Below are 23,099 nucleotides of genomic sequence, written 5' to 3' on the forward strand. Positions count from 1 at the left end.
CAAATAAATTAAGGAGTTCATACAATCACCAAATTTATATAATGCCATTTAGATTAGAATGAACAAACATTTTCTCTTTTTCAAGCACTTTTATTAGGAAAAAAATATGAAAAAGGTTGTGTAACAAATAACATCTCTGAAGTTGGTCATACTTTTTCAAGTTTAAATTGAAATCTGAAGGTTGGGGTTTTTCACCCCACAAGAAGAGAACACTTTGTCCAAGTAATGATTTTGTTGGGGTCTTTTGTTTGTTTTTGTTAATAACCAGAATGTCCATGCTCAGAAGTTTTTGAAAGTATCTGCACGAAAACTTATGACTGAATTTCATATCCCAAAGGATCAAGATCCTGGTCCAGAAGTATCAGAGAAGATTCCCTCAGCTTCTGTAGAAGCTTTTGGAGTTCTTCTTTTGAAAATACCTGAGAATAAATAATAAAAAACCAAACATCATAAAGTTATATTTATTTGCAATGAATACCACTGATTAAAAAAAGTGGTGGTTAATTAATTTTTCTATTTGATTATTTCTCTTTAAGATAGTGTGATCATCAGGCATTTCAGAAGGACATTAAGTAAGGCACGGGAGGTTAGACACAGCATCCAAAACCTGAACTAACCTCAAGATAGCTCTGTCTCATTCTGGGGGTGTTTTTAGGCATTTGGAGGCAAAGATAGTCATGGCTAAACCAAATGCTCTAAAGCAAAACCTGCTTATATAGTCTTTGAAATGTAATGGAAATAAAGAAATAAATTAAAATACTACAGCTAAATTTAGAATCACGGAATCATTTAGGCTGGTAAAGACCTTTAAGATCATGAGGTTAAAATTCAAAAGCCCCCATCCAAAAATTAGTAATTGCAGTACTCAGAACTGGTTGTCAGAACACTGGTCATTATCCCCAATATTTCGAAGTTAACTCTGATTCCTTAAGTCATAACACAAGGAAACCTTTTACTACTGCAGTGAATGGGAAGCGATCAAGCAAACTTATGATGCTAAGGAACATATGGTGTCTTCCTCTCTATATAGAAGCTTTTTCCACAGCCAGCCCACAGAGCTTTCAGTGTAGGCCAGGCTGCTGCAGCCCTGCCTGGCTCACCGTGTAGAGCTTGTGGCGCTCGGAGGCGACCATGTCAGCAAGGCGCAGGCACTCCTGGTGCTGGCCCGTGCTGTGCAGCACCGTGTGCAGCAGGAAGCACATCATGGGCAGGCACAGCTTCCGCAGCAGGCTCATCTGGTGTGCTCGCTCAGGGTCCTCCTCGGCGTCCTTACCGGAGCAAAGTAACATGTCAGTATTAGGAAAATGTACCTGTCACAGGCAACTCAGCATAACCACGCAATTGGTACTGTCGGAGGCAGAAAACTGGCCTCAGCAGCCTGGAGTGGACTCTCAAGTGTGATCTGCATGGTTACTCAGGGAGCAAGCTCTAAATGCTCACAGCAAGGCCAGAGCAAATTGAACAGGAGCACATGAAACTAAATGTCATAAAGGTACAACTACATGTGATCTGTGCTTTGTGGTCTGCGTCATGACATAAAAATTCATTTTACCTCTCTGACGTCAACCATCCATCCTCCATCAACAAACAGCAACACATTGTACATTTTCTCCTTAACATCAGCTGTAAGAGCATCCAAGAGGCCTTTCCAAATGCCATAATCCATCTGGCAAAGAAACAAAAAATAAACTACTGCAGAACAGGATAATTTCCAAGGCTATTTTAAAACAGACTGCAACAGGCAGTGCAGCTCCAATTCAAATTAGAATCTTCAGTCAGTGGCTAAAACTTAAAAGCCTGCTGCTCACAACTATTTCCATCCTTTCTTAATGCCCTGTCCACAGAGTCAGACAGGTTGTTCAAAAACAAAGCCACGAGATGAAGATAATTTTAAACAACCTATTCTGCCATGCTTATAAAACAAATGATTATGTTAACTGAATAGGGTATATTTTTACTGACCAGACCTGCAAAAAGAACTTTACTCAAACAAAACTGCAGCATCTTTTAGAAAACAGAAGGTGATAATACTTAATAGAATTAATAGCAAAATCAAGCGCTCACATTTATTAATAACACTGACAATCAACACACGATAATATTTACTATTACAGTATTTTATGTAAAGCTGAGTCATTAAAAAAACAGAATTTATTGTGCAGTTGCCTTATAACTGTTGTCTCATACTCTCTCAACATATTATTTAAGGACTGTATTATATACTAAAAATAGTATATAATACAGTCCTTAAATAATATGAAATAGCAGTCTTCTACTTTCTTTCATTGAACTAGACTGCCTCTAAAGCAAGAACATAAAAGTTTACAGTAAATAAGGTGGACTTCCACCTACCTCATACTTCTTTTCTTTATGTTCATGGGCCACTTTTTCAGTGAAACTTGCTTGTGGTAACAAAGACGGCTTCTGTGGAGCTGAGTTCATGTGTTTAAACCATTCATTAAAGGTTTCATGGGCTTCCTGGATTGCATTGGAAACAGTGTTTGGGTATTTTTGACTCATCTAATAACCAGAATGTCATTGCATGCACAGGTTTAATGAATCAAAGAATCAGAAGTTAAATCAAATGGACAAAGCTAAAGTTTCACCACCAAGGCAAAGTCACCAGTATTTCTAAACAATAACTTAGAATATTGCATATTTGAAACTCACCAAATATGCACGAATACATAAGTGTTCCCGGATAGCATTGTCATCTTCAGCTGGAAGCGGAGTATCCATTCCCTGTTCTTCCCACTGGTTATATATTTCTGCTATAGAGTCTTGGGGAATCTTCACAAACACATCTTTTGCAGCTTCATGTTTCTTGGATGCTATGAGAATGTGAATTGGGTATCAGAGCTTTGCAATTTCCATACCTTATCTTCTTAAGCTGGCAAACCCATGCTTTTTAATAGACTAGATCCAGTTATATCAAATGTACTGCCAAGAGCCAATGAGAACAAAACCAACATTTAAAAGTAAGTCTATAGTATTTGTGAAGCTTAGTACCCAAGAACTTCCTCATGATTGCATTGCTTTGTTTAAGTGCTTCTGCCCTCTGTGCAGGATCAAATACGAGCCAGTCAATTACATCTATTTTCAGCTGATCCGCCTGTAAAAAACAACACAGAGATTCATCACCATTTCAAGCCCACAGCTGATGCAACACACATTAGATCTGGTCAGGGAAATACACAAGTTTGGAAAGCATTGCAACACAGTAACAAGGATCGATTTATTCAAAAGCTTAGAAAACCTCTGCCATCTGCAATAATTTTAAAAAATTAATTTCGAAGTGTTCCCAAGATATTCAGAGCATCATCTCTCAACATTTTTTATGGATTATGATGTGTTTTCCTCAATTTTTAATACAAATACACTGTACCAACATGGTACATTCATGGAGCTCTTGCTATAATCTTCAGGGGCACCATCAGCCTGCAACCACAGTTTTCCAACTCTTGTTAGATAAACTACCTTTTTGTCTTAGGGAGCTTAAACTTTGTACTGAACAGCAAAAACATTACCACAGATTTGCAAACGGTCAGTTGCTTTCTAAGCAGTACTTTGAATAGAGTCTATTAACATTACCTTGCTGTCCCTAAAGCACTGAGTTGGATACAACCAATGGTCAACGGCAGTGACAAGGAAACTGTCAGCAAAAGCAGTGTCTGCTGTAGCTAAAAATGCCACTTCAGCATCTTAAAAGGTACATCTGAGATCCAAAGTACTAATCCTCATAAACTGCAGAGGCTACAACAACACCCTACTCCCACCTACAGCATAGGGTGCTGCAGTCGTTTCAAGGGCCTTATCTTCACTTAATGTTTGTATACAGGTAAGCACACACCCAAAGAGCAAGGAAAAGCAGAAACAGAGTTACAGATTTGTGCAATATCCTCACTTGGTCACATGGAAAGTACATTTCCCTCCTAGGCTTTTTCAAGGCAATTTTCACCATTGTTGAAAGAAAAAGATGGCTCATAGATGGTCAGAGACTCTGTAGCTGATTGCAAACTGGACTATCTGCTCTGTAAAGCACTCACCTCTGTTGTGCCTGTGTCCAGCACGTGGTCGTGGTGGCTGAACTCCCCAGCATCCTTCTTGCGGATGTTTTCAACAACGGTTTTTGTTATGGTTGCAACATCCAGACCTGAGTTAAAAGTGAGCTGTGTAAGAACTATCATGAATTCAAACTTGACACAAATTGAATTTCAGACTCCAGTTGTTGATCTTATTCCTTACTACTGGTAATTCTTATCAGTCTGTTCAAACACACACTGTCAGAATAAATTACGAGCTTTTGTGTGATCTCATTTATTGCAGATATTTTACAAGAATGAGATTTGATATAACACAGAATACCAAATATAAGACAACTAATAAGTTCTTCAATCTGTGCTGAAGACAGCATATAGATATATCTGCTAAGATCACTGATTCCTACAATTCTGACAGCAAGACTATGATTTGACAAGAATGTACCAGGAAAAGCTCAGAATAGTTCTTTTACAGATGCTTAAGCAGGATGTGTTATTTTTGAAACCTTAGCTGAGTTTAAAAGAAAATGATTGAAAAATGACTGAAGAGAAGTTAAGACATGAAATCTGCAGGAAATCTGCTTTGTGCATTCTGGGTTAGCACAGAGGCATTGTCAAGCAATGGACAGTGTGCTGCTTCATTGTAATCCCCTTCTAGTTTCATGTACAGGCCCAGAAGGAAGTTTACAATTAATGCAAGAAAATTACCATGGCTAAGAACAAGCACTATAAATTGGACAAAAAATTTAAGATACTCATAACCTTCCTAAAGCCACAAAAAAGTACGTACTTTTATAATTAGTTCTCTGAAATAATATGAACATGTCAAGTTTCAGAGCATATATTTGAGATAGGCAGCTGACTTTTACTTCCTGGTGTATTTGGACATAACCCAGAAGCAGTGATATTTAGTTTAATTCCAGGTTAATGAAAACACACCTATACACCTACTTGAAGAAGTGATCAGAAATTAATTTTATTTATCTGAAAAAAATAATAATAGGGGAAGGAAAGAGTGTCATATTCATAGCTAGGTTTTAGAGGAAAAACTACTGAAAGACAAAATAACCCAGGATGTAAAATGATAATTGGACCATCAGGATCTCTCACCTGCTTCTTTTGCTAACTCAAGGCAATGGTGGCGTTGATCACTTTCAGTAACATCTTCAAGAAATAAAGCGTACTGAGCCACTGCAAGCTCTGGGGGCAGGTGGCTGACATAAAAGGCTATTAAATCTGTGTGCTTCTCAGACACCAACCGCTGCACAGTATGAAACAAACACACAGAATGAGAAGCAAATATGTAAGAAGCAAATATACAGAAGATACCCACTAATATATAAATATATTTACAGATACGCATACTATATTCCTTGGTGCTTACACTTAAGTAAAAACATGTACTGGGTACACCCAAAAATGTGTAACCAGTTTCTGATTAATTTATTCTAACACAGGAAGATTCCACTCAACTTCTAAACAAGGATCAATACAATTGTCTCATTTAAGAACTGCTGACAGAGAATTTGTGTATTAGGCAAGCTTCCATGCATCTCCTGAGAAAACAGTGTTAGCTGCATCATAGCTCTTATCATCCTGTAACCTTAAGTCTGCTTTTCTTCCTCCTTTATATCTAAATCACATCAGAGAAAACAAACAATATTTCTGAAAGCTTACCTGAATGTAGGTCTTTAGGACTTCAACAGAAACTTCCTCCTTATTGCAAACAAATATAAATTCAATTTTAAATCAGATAATGTGGAAAATAAAATAAAAGATACTTGACAGGCTATCACTATTAGAACAGCCACAAGGTTATTTGCCTATTCCTGCTTCAGTAATCTACACAAACAGGCTCAACTGGAAGAACTGTTTCTCTTGGAGCATGATTAAAAAAGCATGTCTTCTGATTCAAAGATTTAATGTTCCAAGGATTTTCTTTTTCAGCAAGTGGATAATACAGCCTTTGATCTAACTGGAATGTTATTTTTTACAGGATTTAAAAAACTTTCTATTTTACCGTATTTTTTAAATTAATAAACAAAATGTCAGGTACACAGATTACTACTGCAGTGTAATACATGCTCTGTTTTATTATGGAAAATGATAATTTAACAGGGTATAAATATCACCTGACTCATCTGGAATAGCCTATACTAAACAACCACTATAGGCTGAGCACCTGAAACTGCTTTAGCCAAGACTCAAGTGTTTGTTGCTGTCATGAATTATAATTTTAATTTTATATGCGTTTATCTATATGAGCTGTATACAATCAATATACAATAAACACCATAAAAGCTCGCATTTCTGGCTCCTTCCCGTGACGTCTACTGAGGGTTGATTGAGTAATAATACAATAAATTCATCTACTCTAAAACTGTAAAGGCAGAATCAATTGTTACAAATTCCCACAATGGAATTAATGTAGGAAATTACACGTTTTTTGTACCCTCTGTCAAACATATGCTAATGGTTAGTTCTACTGCACTTTAGCTTAAACACCTACTCCATAAAATTTTGAGTCTAAAAAATTAATATGTATACATATACACACACACATTCCTCTTATTTAGCTAAATGTTAACTGACTTCAAAACAGACTTCCACAAGGAATTCAAGCAATGATTGGAAGCATGAATAAACAGTAACTCAGAGCTGTATTTAAATCATCTAATGAAAACTCTTTTGTGTTTTCCCAAAAGAGGTTACATTCAGAAACTTACTTGACACACAACAGCTTCTAAATTTTAAAACAGAAAAGAAGAGCCCCAAATTACTTGTGATATTGTCCAAAATGAGTAACTACAGCTATGTCACCCCTCTGTGTATTTAGCATAAATAGGCCAAATAGGTAGTAGGCTATACTTTCTTTATACTTGGAGATAATAACAAAGTTTCAGCTGGTACTAATTACCTCAAGCAGAAGCATTTATGAGCTTACAGCAGCAATAGGTACCGTTCCAGCAACTGTCTATAAGAACAGGTTATATTTAAGACATCTTGGCTGCTATGAATAAGCCTAACATGAAGTTTGACCAAGGACCTTCTCAACAAAGGGTTTCTAAGTAAAATCCACCATCCTCAAAACCCAGTTTTTAAGCTCAGCTGGAAGGGAGGAGGATGCTCTTTTCTCCTTTAGGCTCCAAGATCAACAAATACACTATTGAAGCATGCAGCTCCTCCTCAGCCTGGCAATAATTTACCATCATTCTATGTTGTCCATGTACTTGCACAAAAGAATTTCTACTTCCAAGACTGGCTACTGCTATGACAGCAAATCAAGTACAAGTGAACTGACCTTGGTCTGCATACCCAAAGTGCGGAAAAACAGAATAAGATGTGTCATGAAACGAAGGAGGTGTCCTGGGAGCACACTTCTGTCCTTGGAAAGCCACCTGCTGACTTCCTCCATCAAACCTATAACCACCAAGGAAACGTCTGCATTAGCCATACCATGGAGAAAAAGAAAAAAACACCCAAGAAATATTTCCAAATTATGCATTTATTCAACAAATGTAATTTAGTCTCAGAAGTCCAACAAAACAGAACAGCAACAACTGTGGAAAGATGTAGCTGTTTGGCTTAAAAATGTACTGTATGTATCCCATCATTTCTCAGAAGAAGTTATAGCTACAGTCTGGCATGTATCCTGACACATTTACACTATTTCATTACTTCTTTGAAAACTACCTTGTAGGTCAAACTGTTCCTACAGTTCTTGATTAGAGCATAGCTTTAAGGCAGAGCTTGCCTACTGTGCACTTCTAAAAATCCATTCATACAGAAGTTTCTGGAAAGGTTCCTCAAAATAATGTAGTCAGTTGACAATAAAAAAAAAAATCATTTAAGAGAAATGCTTACCATCCACATCTCCAAGTATAATGAATTTCTGAATCACATGATAGTGTTCCTGATTCTCCTCTATAACCCTCTGGAGACAAAAAAAAGAAAATTCAAACTTTGAATAAATCTTCTAGCATAATGTATGAAGAAAACAAACTTATAAATAAAGCAAAGGCTCCTCAGGGGAAAAAAGCTATCCTATTTCAAAGGGTATCCTTCATAAAGAGCAAGAGAAAAGGCACTTGCTGTCTCGGCATCAAATTAAAGAACATTGACAAACTAAAAGAAAGAACTGGAATATAGATCTGTGCAGTTAATACTTTCATGGAAGACAGCCAATTCCAAGGGCTTTTTGCTCTGAAGAGAACAAACAATGATGTTACAGATAAGATTTACAAAAATCACAGAAGAAGCAACAATGCGTATAAATCCTTAAAGAAAAGGCCTGTGAAAGTTACTTCAGGAAGAAATTCCACCCTCTCCCCAGAGGAATCAACACATTAATGCATGAAATGCAATCCAAATCTAAATTTGCTTTATGGTGAGGATTGCACTATGTTACAAAGGCAAATACAGCTGGGTGTATCTGTAGCTGACTGCATGTTCTTTGTCTTAGCAATATGATAAATGCTATGTGTCCATTCCATCAAATAAAAGTAACTGTAGTTTCAATTTAATCACTGCAAAATAACCTTTAAGTTTTGTATCCCCATCTTACATGAACCCTATTTTGGGTGCTAAAAGTAACAGAGAATCTCAGTCTAAGCAAATATGCTTTTAAATTTTGAAAGGCCTGTTCTGAAATATGCACACAAATCTATGAAGAAAATAGAATGAAATCGATTTGTAACATTTTACTGAAGTGTTGAATAGTTGATTTGTCTGTCTGCTTTGTATGTCTGACAACATTTGACAGCCATCTATTCCTTTAGCACACCCAGCTAGTTTGGCAGATACAGGGCAAGGCAACATAAAACCTGTATCACTTTCACTCTTAAGAGGGTGTAGCATGAAGAAAAATCTATTTGGAAATCACACTATTTTGGGGATAGAAAACATGAAACAAATTAGTCATTGTGCATATTTGAGCACTTCACTAAAGAGTGCAGTAAAAAGTAGAACCCAGTGAATAATCAAAAATGGTAAGCAGTGAGGAGAAACATGGCAATTATTACATACCCTTTTGTCCGTTGCCTGAAGTTCTTCAAAAACTTTTTCTGAAGTCCAGCTTCAAAGGAAGGGAGAAAAGACAAAAAACGTTACCTTGAATAATTCTACAGAGATTCCATACAGGATACTTTGTGGAGTGTAGCAGCAGCATAATTTTACTTGAAACTTACTTTGTTTCTAAATAATCTCTAGGGAGCTCTTCCATCTCCTCTGCAGTTACTACTGAGGTTCGTATTTCCTGCTCGACTAGAGTGTCCACCATGACCCTGAAATATGCCCAAACAGTATCTTCCCAGGTATCACAAACTGGAAGAAGCTACATATGAAAAAAAGAGTAAAAATTATCAAGAGATGGAGAAACACAAGAACCCAAACTGAGCAACTATAATTTAGGATCAGATTTTCAGGCACCAAAGCAGTGTAGTAACCACCTTAAACAGCAGCCTTTCCTTGACTGAGAAGTCTGTAATATTTAATTAAGACATGTCAGTACTAAAAAGAGCATGTCTACTAAAGCAATGTTTGTTATTGTTCTGTTTACTAGATCTTTAAAAGTACAGAAACCAGTAACTGCAATATTTCTGATGATATTGCACATATGAGAAAGGAAATACACAACTACCAAACACTGTTTAACTAGGGGGCTTGACATACCTGTTTGAGGTTTCCACTCAGGGCTGCATAGATTGCTCTTTCATATCTATTAAACTGCTCCTAAAAGAAACAGTAAAAACATCCAAACTTTAAATTACAAAGCATTTAAGTTTTCTAGTCACTTTAAATTTTATTAGAGATTAATCCATTGCAAAACCTTCCATCTAACAGATTCCAAGTAAAGTTGGAAAATCCAAAATAAGAATAGCAAGTGACACTCCCTTCACTAGCATCCTCTTGTAACTTAATTGAAAAATTTACATTGACCTGGAAAGAAAGCAACATTTTCTTTCCCATTCAAGATGAAGGCAGTGTCAGTGGTTTTACTTTCAACCAGAAAAAAAAGGCTGATGTTTCCTGAAAAAGTGGTGCTGATTATGTAGATTTCTCACAATGCATAAATGATATTTCAGAAATCCTCTTAGAGGCATTAATTGTGAATCCTCTAGGCAGCAAACACAGAGTAGGTGTGTTTACTTAAAATCCCATTTCAGAATTCAGAAAAGTTCACATTTATGTATTAATAGAAAAAATATCAGCATTGTCTTACCTCTTCAGCCATGCGCCAGCAACTAATTTTCCAAATGCACCTGTATGGATTGCCTTCAACAGGCTCCAGCTCTTTTCCTACATGTAAAGAATAATTTAAAAAAAAAGACAGGGAAATGAAAAAGAGAGAAAATGTTATTTAAAAAAGAGAATCCAGTAACGTCTAAAAAGCGATAAAGTCCAATTTTATTTCATAGCCTGATTTCAATCCCTTTAGAACTCTTCCTAAAGCATTTTGATGCTTTTGACTGGACTGCAAGGTGGCTTTTCTGGCTGTTTTGGTGAACTGCATCTGTAAGTTACAGTAATTTGAAAACTTGGCTGCTATCCAGCTTTTAAAAAAATAATGCTTTTGGCTGTAGCACAGCTACAGTGTCTACTTTGGAAAAAAAGCAAAGTTAAGGGGAAAAAAAGAATTTTTATATCTTTTCTATTTAAAAATGTCACTGCTTCAGTGCTGCTATTTTGCGTACATCTGCATGGGATTTATACCTGTGTAACAACAGCTTAGGTAGGTAGACTCAAAAAAAAGCTAGGACAGTGGTGTGGCGTGCAGATAAGAGCAACAGGCTATCAAGATTTGAAAAGAAAGAAAGCATTAAGCCTTCCACACCCAGCTATAAACAACACTTAGACTCATTATTGAATTCCTTGCTAAATCCTGCAATGTACTGAACATAGAGAGAAGCAGCAAGGTACTGTGTTATAAATGGGGAACCATGTGCAAGGAACCAAGGAGAAAGGTACTTTACAATTTTCAAATATTTTAAAAGCATCTCTTTCTCCTGCATTTACATTTGCTGAACTGTAGTCCTACTACACCTTTCTGAAGCTGGGGATATAGTCCAATTTGAGTCTGTAAGCAGCAAAATGTGTGCTAGCTGGCATAAGCCAAATGTTAAGAAAATACAGACCCAAGTTAATATATGGAGGTGGAGAAGATCTGTACAAAACTCTGAGACATCTACTTCCTAATGATTATGTCTGACTTGGAGAAAGAAAGTGGCTTTAACATGCATAGATGGATACAATGAACTTTCAACTAAAATAATTTCATGTTAGTTTTTTACATGTTCAACAGACATGGTAAAATATTCCAGATATCAAAAAAGGCTCATCAGGTGAAAATAAAGAGCTATTTCTCTTTGCCACAAACAGATACTACGAGATCTTAGTATTTTTGTATCTGTCTCAAATGCACTTTAGAGCAGATACCTCCATTTATGTTAGGATCATGATACAATTTCCAGCCTTCCAAAGTCGCAGCTCTCCAGGCCTGACCACATCGTTTGCATAAGCGCTGTGCCTGAAAAGTAACGCATTTTCTCAGCAACACACTTCAAGGTAGGAAAACATCCAGCTGCTTCTTTAAAAATGAGAATATTATTAAAACAGTTAATTTTATAGAGATTCTACTATGTGGAAAATAAGCACACAGGATCTTAAACTCAAAACAACTGAAAGATTTCAAAGTAAATGTCATCCTTTTTTCACCTTCAGTCAGTATTTACAGCAATGTAAGAAATGTGCTACAGCCTCATCTTTGTTAGCTAAACAGCTGTTATGCATCATTCTGGTAAGTCTAGTGTAAAGCATAGCCCTTTTGCTTATATGTTTAATTGTTGTCTTCATGCAGTCATCTACTTTCCCAGTTCACTCAGCCTTCCCAATCCCAACTGAAGCTGTAAATCTCTACTCACAATGCCCTGCAGCAGTATGCTCATGTTCCATACCATCAGAAAATGAATACACATGCACCATATTGGAACAGAATATGAGCAAGTACCCATAGTCCTCACTGAAGGTCTTTGGCATGAGAATCTCAAATCCCCTTTCCTCCCCTTTACTCAAATGTCATTATGTATACACACCTGATAATCCATTGATGATTAGAGACACAATTAGGAAGCCCTTTAAAGCATTCTGTCTGTTTGTCTTGGCAGTATTTAGTATCAAAACACAACAGTGAAAAAATATCATCAAACAACCCAAACACCCAAAACTACATTTTTTCCATAACACCTATTCTACACCCAAAATTATTTAACTAGAAGCAAGCTTGATTACAATGCTAATTTGGCAGTCAGTATTGACAACAAATTGAAAACTGAATCACTACAAGCCAAATTTAAACAGACATTTTAGTACACAGTTTATTTGCTTTTACTTCATTAAAACTTACTACCTCATCTGTCATTCCTGCTCTGATGAGAGTGAAGAGATACTTCAACAACCTTGCATCATCTTCTTGGTCCAAATCATCAAGTGGCAGTTTCTGTCGAATAGGAGCGTCTGGATCCTGCAAGGAAAAAAGTCATCACTCAACCTATACAATACATGTCATCACATCTACACAATACCTATATGTCTCTTCCATTAATGTTCTGCCCTGTTTTATAATTTGGAGTCACTTTTTCATGTTGGCACAACAATCTGTACAACCCATGTAATATTGAGCATGATACTTGTTTTTCCTCGAATTTCTCTTATTCCTCTTCTGTCACTGTTCCTATCAGAAAGAGTCAATGCAAATAATTTACTCCACTGCCTTGTTTTTTGCCCCAAATTTCTTATCTTCCAGCTCTTCTCACCTTCAAACATCCTTTGCTCTTCTATCTGCCTACCAGACTGGTTCTTCTCCTTCACCTTCTATCTGAGAAGGTTTTTCACAACAGCTGCACTTGCTTCTATGTAACCAAAGAGATTTTCCAAAGCCAATCAATACCTCAGATCACTCCCCAATTGAATTAGCCTTCTATGGCTGCTTTGCTGTCACTGAGGCAGCTCATCACCTTGTTCTAATGGATGGCCCTTTCTTTCCTTGACTTCTCTCCTATTAGCTTTTATTACAGAGCTCTCCAAGTACTGTACTAGGACTTGGTTTTATTGTACTGGTTATTGCATAAAGACAGCATTCCCTTATCTGCAAGGTCTCCCCAAAGAGTTTTAGAAGCTTCTCTGCTTAGGAACACAGGTTTGTTTTAGTCATAATAAAGCCCTTACTTTGCCAAATAGATCACAAGTACTTGTGCAGGGGGTGGGGGTATGGAACTGATTGCTGAAAGAAAACACAAGTCCACAGTGATCCATGAAAGAATTTTTGAGGTGCTCTGCCTCACAATTTCTGCAGCCATTTCTAGATACTACAACTACTTTTAGAAAGCACAACTATCTAAAAATTGGTGGCAATCTGTGAAGATAGCATATTTCTCTAGCCCATTTTGAAGCCAAGCCTTATTTTCATATAATACTTACCAACTCTGTTACCAGAGGACGAGAACTTCCCATGTATGTACTTGACTGTCGCTGCTTCAGGGTGTGGAGTGTGTTATCCCTGAAAGCAGTGAAATGTTTTACAGAAAAATTACTTTTTTAGCAAGCATCTTTGAGTAACACAAATATTGAAAGACATATTTTGTTACATAGAGTGTGTTTACAGAACAGACACTTGGTTTAGCTGATATATCCATGGACTCTGCTAGTGTTGTGAAAACATAACATTTCACAAGTACAATATTAGAACTAATGCACATATATTTGATTTCTTTCAAAAGATCCCTTATTTCAATCATTCATGTATTCCACCATTAACTGACTTCTGCATAAGCAGATTTTCCCATTATCATTACTATAAAGTCAGTCTAGTGCAGAAAGTTAACTGAGGATAAATACATAATTCCAAAAGCCTGTATTCACCAGCCATTAAAAGCAGGTTTACTCTAGGCATCTAGCATGGAAGGTAATCTTTGGTCCATTCTGCCATAAAACCCATCAGTGATAATACAGGTGACAGTAATGGCTTCTGGTGAAGGGTAAATGACACCAAGTGATTAAGAACTTGGGCAAAAACTAAAGCCAGACAAAGATTAAATTACAATGGTTTGATGGTTTTTCCTTTCATCTTTGCCTCCCAAAAGGCACTCACTGACTTGGGAGGTTTCCTTCAGTGGATGGGTAAGAAGTCTCAATTTTTATATGTAAGAATTATAAGAAAAGAAGTGAATGAAATGAAATGAACAACCTAAAAAGACCACTTCTTTTCAAGAGTGATTCTGTGACTGTGTATTTTATGCTTGATGGGAAAATGTATATAATCAAAGAAAGTCTGAACTCACCAATATACTGTTTTTGCATAAAACTCAATATTATCAGAGAAGTCCCCAATTTCATCCTTAGCAATGCTCTCTAGCCAATCCACCACCAGCTGGAATAAAATTAAATTGCATTTTTAAAACAAACATGTAACAAATAATACATTTACTACTTTCCTCTCATCTCTGGATCCACTTCTTATCTAAGCAGCAACCAAAAGGCTGACAGATCCAAAAGACTATTCCACTTGCATTTAAAGTATCCAAAATGAAGGTGGTTGGCACTTTATGTCTGTTTCTCAGTGAATATTGCAGTTGAATCCAGTACTACTTAACAGCTTATCAATCACCATCAACAGTAACAGATGCTGCAAATAGGAACAGCTCTCAGCCTTTCATCCTCTGCAGAACACCCAGAAAAATCCTTCTCATCTTCAGCAACTAAGGAGCATCATTTTTATGCATACAATTCACACACACTTGAGCGAATGTTAAAAAAAAGTATTAGAAACAACCCCCAAAAGTTCACAGAGCATTAGTATTATGAACATTTAATCTATTTTCATTCCCATATTAAAAACTTTCCATCATACCTGACTTGGTCGAACAAGTGAATCTTTCTGAAACAAGTTGTCTACAGTAGTTTTTTCACTAGCAGTTAAAGCCTATTTAAGAAAAAGCTGATTATTACTTCATGGAAAAGAAAATTTCCACAGAACCAGAAATATCAACTCAAACACATACTAATTCAGAAATTTGCTACAAGTTCAATAGGCTGTATTTCCCCTCCCAATGTATAAATGCCTTATACATTGCTTTATTTGATCATTTACATCCAGTTACACTAAAAACCGTAAAAATGAGACATAGAATATAATTCACAAATATAAGACCACAGAAAGATTCCACACAGTAGATTCATTGATTCCTTGACTGCCTGCATATTATCTTAAATCCCATTTGCTACCTTAAATTAAAAGAAAAAAATAACTTTTCAAAACCCAACCCCAGAGCCCTGATCCTTCTATTTGATCTCCTGCATTAATTTAGCTTTCATTACACTTTCAGTAAAAAGAGAACAGAAGATTTGTTTTCCTAAAAAACACAGGTGGGAGGAAACTGGGTATTTTTGGCACAACAGTGATTAACACTGACAACTTAGCAGTGGGAATTGTAGAGGAAGCTATTTTATGACTGAGAAGAAAGATCTGCAATCATAAATTTTACAAAGGCAGAGCCACTTTACTTATTGTTTTGTTTTCCTAAGCATATTCTGGCAGCAAAGGCTGGAAGCACTGTATTGACATAGACAAGATGACTACAGCTCTAACAGGAATGCTAAAAAATTTGGGTTTCTCTTCAGGTAAATTGGAATCAGGACTGCAAAGGCTAGGCAGCTAGAGACCACATTCTTCTTTTAAGCAAAGCAAAACTATCTCTAATCTATGGGAATGTCACAGCTACTGATGCAGATTTTAAAAATAAATAAATAGTTATTTCTAGTGAGTTCAGGGTTGCCTTGTGTAGAGCCAGGAGCAGGACTCAATGATCCTTGTGCATCCCTTCCAACTCAGGATATTTAAGGAAACAAAACAAAGAGTAGTTTGCAATAATTTTTACCCTAGCAATCTCTCTTTAGAATGAAATATTTAGATGCACTTTTCACAATTGATGAAATAATTTAGTAATTGTCTTGATAAAAACCAGTCTCGTTTTTCACTATTGAATTTTAAGTGACTGCCACTTTGAGAGTCTAAAAGTAAAACACAAGCATTTAGCCTATATTTTGCTTATTTAGTTTCTTATATCACTTATAAAAAATGCCAAAAGAGTCCATTCTTACAGTGATATCAAATGCAGTTTCATCTTCCAGTGCAGACTGTATTCTGTCTCTAGAAACAAAAATGCAAAACACTAAAGATTAAAACAAAAGCTGAGAAAATTTAGCAAATATCTACACATAAATGCTTATAAAACTTTACAAAAATGTTCTTAAAAATGCTAGAAGTTGCAAAGGTAATAAGAACGCTCCTATTTACAACTTTCATTTCTGTAAACAGATAACGAATAGGCATATATATCAGAACCTACTTCAATAAACAGCTTTTAAACTTAATAACAACTTAATAAACAGCTAATTAAGCTTAATTGCTTGACTCCATATTTATAAACTCCTAAAAAATTTGTCCAAGAAAGTTATCTCAGTACAAAAATGCAGTACTGTGCTTTTCTAAGGAATTACCTATAAAGTGAAGACAGCAGTCTCCATGTTACCATCTCCTGCTTGAGAAGCCACAAGACACTGGCAGTTTTGGAAAACTTCTGCTGTCCAGGAGTTGCCCGATAAACTATTTTCCCTAATATATTTACCTGAGAGAAATAAATTTATACAGAGTTAAAATTGCCAGAGTTAATTTTTTTGAATTTTTTCTATTTTTTTCCTAAGCCATTACAGCAATCTTTTTACTATCCTGAATGTTTTCCAACAAATGGGTTTGATTACCCATTCAAATGATGCTTTTATTTATAAAATAATATGATGATTTAATTTATTTACACCTGAGAGAAATAAGTACATTTTAATCCATCTTATTAATAAAAACATTTATACATCTGCTAATGTTTATTGCCACTTGACACTTTCAGTGGAACAGCAACCAGATGACAATTTTAGTATTCAGCAAGCTACACCATGGCAAAGCAGTGTTTGAGGAAAGTGAGATGATACTCAATGCTAGTGTTCAGCAACTCATAAGCTGGAGGATTTAAAGTATGTATGTTAAGCACTGTGACTTCACAGCAACACTGCTTGGAGAAGGGAATGTAAAATAAAGTAAATAAAAACTAAGTAGCTACTTACCTGACTGTTACAAATATTTTCATACTCATCCACAAGATCAAAAATGGTAGTTGATGTATGCTTCAGAAAGGAATGCAGAAAGTCAGAGTACATGCTCATAGTAGCTAGGACAGATATAAGAAGAAACAGCCATATTAGTGAGTCACAACTTGATAAAAAAGCCCCCACTGAACTACAAAAACATCCTTCTGATGACATCTCAGTTTTGCAAATTTAAATGAGTACAATGATGATATGAACTACCTCACGAAGTCAGAAGTATTTATCAGCTAAGACAGTAAGATCTACAGAAGCTATGGGCTATCTCAGTTATAAAACTTTTGTTGTAAATACACCACCTGCAAGAATTTCAACAGTAAACTCATTTGTCTATCTCCACAAAACTAATCCAGTTTGCTTCCCACATCACTAGAGCATCACCTTTGCTCCATCAGAACAGACTCCATAGAAAGCACAAACTCACAAAACTCCAATAAACTGGAACAGAGTAATTTTATGAACTTTTAAAAATAGACTGTTTTTGACTAAGAAATACCAGCAAAATAATACCAAAATTTTTTAAAAAGGACACATATATTTATACCCACAAATCAGAACTGGGATCAATTAATAATAAAACTTCAGATTGTCTCACCAGCTTCCCCAGGATCATCCTCACGTAACAATACAGCACTCATAGTGACATCTTCTGTCAGATTGGACATGTCTGCATTTACAAACATCCCTCTCTGCTGAGGCGAGAGTGCCATTGTCCAGCTACTTTCATCCAACTGAAAGCACAAGAACATAATGAAAATAAATTTTTGCCTTCTATATGAATGGTATATAAACAGAGAATCATAAAAAACTAATATTGAAATAACTGCCTTTAGATAAGGTACGACTATGCAATAAAAGTTACCAGTGTGTCTGGTTTAGGGCAAATTTAGTCACCCCAGGACACAGTGAGAGCTCTGTATACATACTGATCAACCCAGAAGCTGAAAACTTATGAAGAAACAAATGGCCTGTATCAAACCAAAGAAACTAAAAAGGAGAATGAATTAAAATGTAGATAGAGAAAAACACCTTAACTTCTTTAGAGTTAATTTAAAAATAAATGGAGATAAGATACTTCAGAGGTCCCTACTGATAACTTTTCCAATCAGTATTTTTCCAAAGACATTGAAGTAGAAGCTAGTCAACGTCATCTAAAAAGCCATCAGAAGAGCTTGTTCTTTGAAGTCTAAACTTCAGCACTCTAGTGAAGCCTAATACTGAAGAATGCTAAAATAAGAAAAATCCCAAAGTTTTAACTTGCTAACATAAAACAATAATCTTTGAAGAATTTGTAAAAAAGCACAGTCAGGATTTTTGTAGTCACAAACCAATGTTGTGAGGACTAGCTTAACACACATGGTGTATTTGGAAAGTCCTTGAAAACCTCTATTATTCCTCACTGCATCATCTCAAAGAACAACACAGTAATAATTAACACCAGCAGTAAACAGCAACAGCAGTAATAGCAAGATTGTACCACTCAGTTTGTCTTTGGAGCAAACAACACAGAAACTCTGAACTTGGAGTTTCCTATGTTGCACAGGGACAAAAGAGAAAAAGATGCTCTAACCATCTTACCATTGACAGACTGCCAAAAAGTCCAGAATTTGGTAGAATAAGAGGAGATTTCCCTCCTGTTCCCAGGATGGCAGACATATCTGATGGCTTCATGGAGCTGCGATGCAATGCAGTACCTGAAAGAGAAAGAGGCTTTTCTGAAAAGAAAAAGTATTTAAAGCTACTCTGCTCTACCCAGAAATTCTGAAAGAAATTTTTAACAGGGACTGAAGTACTTATGCAGTGCAGATAGAAGCCTGAAAATAGATTCTATATATGCACCAAACAGGAAACATACCTTCAGCTACTAGAGTTCATTATAAACACACATGAGCATAAAGAGCAGCACATCATCACTCATTCTTTCTAGGAAATTGGTCTCCAAACCCTTAAAGCAAAAGGCAGCCCAAAGAGGTGTCAACTAGAAAAGATTGCTCAGGACCTTGTCCAGCTTTATTGATCTCCAAGGACAGAGACTCCATAGACTGGCTGGGCAACCAGTTCTAGCATTCAACTACCATTAGAGTAAAAAAGGGGGTGTTTTTTAATGTTCAAACAGAATTCCTTGTATATGCTGTTGTGCCTATTGCCTCTTGACTTTTCAGGGCACCAAAAAAAACTTGGCTTTTTTTTTACTCTCTCCCATCAAATATTTATATATATTTACAAGATCCCCCAACCTCTCTCTCAGGATAAACAATCCTAGTTCTTTTCAGTCTCTCCTCATATGTCAGATACTTAACCTACTAACCAACTTTGTGGGCCTTCACTGGATTACAGCACATCCATGTCATTCTTATGGATTGTTATTAATTATAAAGTACAACCACATAAAACCTTTAACTAAATTGTAAGCAAACAAGCAAGCAGTCTTACCTGGCTGGTGAAGCAATGAATTAGGAGTTCGGGAAAGAAACTGGCTTTTGGGTGTCATGTTCCCAATAGTGTCATCCAGGGATGTAAGAACTGATTAATAAACTAGTTAAGAAACACTCTCCTAAACACACTTTTGGATTTATTCTAAATGAATGTGACTACTTGGAAAGGAAAAATATTTTGTCGTAACTCAAATGTTATGAAAATTACACATCTTGTCTTTCAAAGTAAAACAGTTTCATAAAATGTTTCATCACAACCTTAAAAGCTGGAGGGTTAAAAGGGACACCACAAAGTGAAGTTCAGAAATATGAACACAACAGGTCTGGGACTCCTCCCAGTGGCTCAGGTCAAAGAGAATCCTTCTGCCCCATGAGGGGCTGCTTCACCCTACATCAACCATAACAAGAAAATCTGAGCCTGAATGCATTTTTTAAAATGTTTCCTCTCTCAGTTCCAGGTGCTCTGTTGCTCTACTTTTCTTCTTCCCATCAGTAACCAGGTTCAGTGCTCTAGGTATGATTTACTAAGAAGCAGTTGTATAAAAGTTTCAGGGGCTTGTGCTATTAGCACTCAGAAACATCCTGATTCTTAGCCACAATATAATCAGGGCAAATATCTCATTAGCTTTATTTTAGATGCAAAACCCGTAAGAACAAGCAAATGTACTGGATTCCTTTGCTATCACAACCATGAAAATACCACTATCTTAGCTGTCAAACTACATGGTGAGGGGGATTCCTTACTGTAAAAAAGCAGGGGGGGGGGGAATTTTTATGGAAATTTAAATCTATGTCTGTGCACTACTCTTGCTATGCCAGTAGATGGAAAGTTAAGATACACTAGATCATCATAATACTCTGATACTACAATACCTCCAAATAAGCTTACAACCATAAAATTAAGATAAAATGAAGGAAACTTATTTTTCTTTTCCAAAAGCTCAGAAATGGAGGCACAGACTTCTCAGATAGTTCTGGGTGGAAAACCACTTGAGTTCATACACACATGAAAATCTAAGCAGTATTAAAAATATACACACCTGGTGAACACAGCAGTAAAAGATAAAAATTCTTTACAGAAAAAGGATACTAGAAACTCTTTTCTGAGAGCCTGGCTTCCGTCCAGGTCTGACCATCTCAGGATCATGGGGGGATGACACGTCTTCAAAACCATTTCTACAAAACAGCAGCATAGACTGAAAAAAGCAAGTGAATTCAAGCAGGACACCCAAGGTTTTACTGTCATGCCAAAGTAACTCCACAACCAGGAAACTTAAAGCATTAAGTCATCTCCAATCTTAGTACTAATGTCCAGCCTCCTCTGCAGAAATCCAACCCTGCTTATTAGCTCAGTGAAACGAGCTTGCGAGAAAACCCAGATTTTGTTCCTCCTACACCATAATTAACATTTTACTATTAAAAAGAGGGGGAAAAAAGGCTAGGAAGAGATGCAACAGTAGGAAATTCCAATTTTGAACTGACAAATTAAACTGAAAGAATGGCATGACTTCACTACATCATTTTTTCCCCCGGATAACGCAATCATCACAGACCAGCAAAGCTCACGTGTCTGCGGAAGGGAAAACACCCATCCCAGTTACTGGGAGCAGAGCAGCCGCTCCCGGTGGGCTGTGGGGGCGGCGCGGCCACGCCTCAGCAGGCCTGGCAAAGGCCCGGCCCCGCGACCCCTCAGCAGCTCTCGGCTCCCGGTGAATCCAAAGAGAAACTCAAGAAGCAACAGCCGGACTTAAAGCTCCCGGCTGACAAAGCCCCTCCGGTACGCTCAGAAGCCGCTGCAGGCCCGCTGCGTTTCGCAGCCCGCACTGTGCGCACCCGCTCCCGGCCGCCGGGGCGCGTCTCACGGCCGGCGCGGCGCGGCCTGGGCCGGGGTTGCCGCCAGTGCCGCCGCCCCTCACCTGTCCATGGCAGCTGCCCCGCCGCGGCTCGGCCCGGGCTCAGCCTTCCCGCCGCCGCCAGCGCCGGCCCGCGGCCCGGAAGGACACGGGTGCCTTCCGCCCGCGCCGCCCATGCGCCCCGCCCGCCCGGGCCCGGCGGCGCCGCGCTGGGGCCCGGCAGGCCCGTGGGGAGCGAGCGGGAGCGGCGCTCTCGCAACGGGTGCTCTCCGTTGGCAACCCGCGTTGAGGGTCAGAGCTTAAAAAAGCCCCGTAGTGTAAAAGTGTCAGGTGCTGTTGGGGTTATCTCGCCGCACAGAAAAGGGCTCATCAAGCGCGCCAAGGGTTTCATACACTGGGCTGGAGCAGCCGCCGTCCCGGCCTTTGCAGTGTCGGGTTTTTCACCAGGCTGCAAACGCGTGTCTGTTTCTTTCTCCTTTCTGCCAGTATAACTCAGTCTACAGGCACCAACATAAAGGGTAAAGCAAGCACCACACAGCATCACTCAACTCTTCAAGGCTGGACAAACTTAACAGAATTATGAAATTACGTCTCCCTTTCCTTCCCTAAATTTACTTCTTACCTAATACTTTTTACCTAGAGAAAAACATGGTTACTACTTTATAAGCACAAACGACTGTGCAACTGACCGTGGATCGTTTTGTGCTCTAGGACAACGGAAAGTGTCCAAACCGAATCTTTTCACATAGACAGGCAGGTTCCGAAAAACACTTGCAAGTACTTGGGTATTTTTAGGGCTACAGCTACAGTGGGATACTTCAAGCAAATTAGACAGAAGGATACACCTGACAACAGCTGCAAAAGGCAGCAGAAGTGCAAGTCTGAAGTCCTCCAGGCTTGCTTGAGATACTGATAAAATTCCGTGATGCCCAAGCATAGGGTTTCACTGAAGCTGCCAAAGAGCCTAACTTCAGAAGGCTTCACAAGAAGAAAGCTGATGAAGACTGGGTATGCAGAAACGCAAGTAGACCTACGGAGAGTAGATTATCACTCAGGAAATGTGCTGTTGGATTAAAAACACCCCAAAAAACCAACCACCAAAAAACAAAAAAAGGTTGCCCTTCTATTTTGAAGATTATCAAGAAAGCACAAGCAAAGGCAACCATCTTCATGATGACAGAAAACTAAAAGAGTGTTTAAGGAATTACTACATCCTAGTACTATATATTTAATAGAATTTACCTCTCAACATAACGCTACGCTGTTTCAGAAGGATATCGTCTCCAGGGCAATGGGAAATTCAGAGTAATGCACAAATCAGTATCTGGTTCAATCGTTTGCTAACAGCTCACACCCTCAGGCTAGCCCTGCCTCAGGGCAGAGGGGAAACAAGTGAGAAATGTAATGATGACAGAGCCGATGCTTCCTTTGTGTGCCGTCTCAAGTTTATTCAAAGCAATGACAGATGAGAACAAAGCAAAGGAAATAGGTCTGAAATTAAGAGGGCAGGATGCATACGTTAAGAAAAAAATCCCCAACCCGGCAAACCTGTAAAAGTATAC

General features: G+C 37.7%; 1 protein-coding gene across 2 annotated transcripts; it reads right to left on the minus strand.

Moving 5' to 3' along the window:
* Nucleotides 1-75: 75 nt before the first annotated feature.
* Nucleotides 76-21,739, minus strand: NUP107 (nucleoporin 107). 2 transcript variants are annotated; one of them, XM_054632151.2, is made up of 28 exons: nucleotides 21,601-21,739; nucleotides 20,775-20,880; nucleotides 19,683-19,772; nucleotides 18,828-18,943; nucleotides 17,845-17,980; nucleotides 17,211-17,314; nucleotides 16,593-16,720; nucleotides 16,194-16,242; nucleotides 14,944-15,015; nucleotides 14,375-14,463; nucleotides 13,515-13,593; nucleotides 12,445-12,558; nucleotides 11,475-11,565; nucleotides 10,261-10,337; nucleotides 9,711-9,770; nucleotides 9,227-9,372; nucleotides 9,066-9,114; nucleotides 7,905-7,974; nucleotides 7,342-7,460; nucleotides 5,718-5,756; nucleotides 5,151-5,301; nucleotides 4,047-4,153; nucleotides 3,010-3,112; nucleotides 2,671-2,831; nucleotides 2,353-2,478; nucleotides 1,553-1,666; nucleotides 1,101-1,268; nucleotides 76-419 (listed from the first exon to the last, which is right to left on the minus strand). In XM_054632151.2, exons 2-28 carry the CDS (start codon nucleotides 20,875-20,877, stop codon nucleotides 312-314), a joined length of 2,769 nt encoding a protein of 922 aa, XP_054488126.2. In that variant the 5' UTR covers nucleotides 20,878-20,880; nucleotides 21,601-21,739; the 3' UTR covers nucleotides 76-311. The 2 variants fall into 2 exon arrangements, with proteins under 2 accessions (XP_054488126.2, XP_077034956.1); XM_077178841.1 differs by having other exon boundaries at nucleotides 20,775-20,860; nucleotides 21,601-21,713.
* Between the last annotated feature and the right edge of the window lie 1,360 nt (nucleotides 21,740-23,099).

The sequence above is a fragment of the Agelaius phoeniceus genome, chromosome 5 (assembly GCF_051311805.1).
Source record: "Agelaius phoeniceus isolate bAgePho1 chromosome 5, bAgePho1.hap1, whole genome shotgun sequence".
In the NCBI taxonomy this organism is placed as follows: Eukaryota; Metazoa; Chordata; class Aves; order Passeriformes; family Icteridae; genus Agelaius; species Agelaius phoeniceus.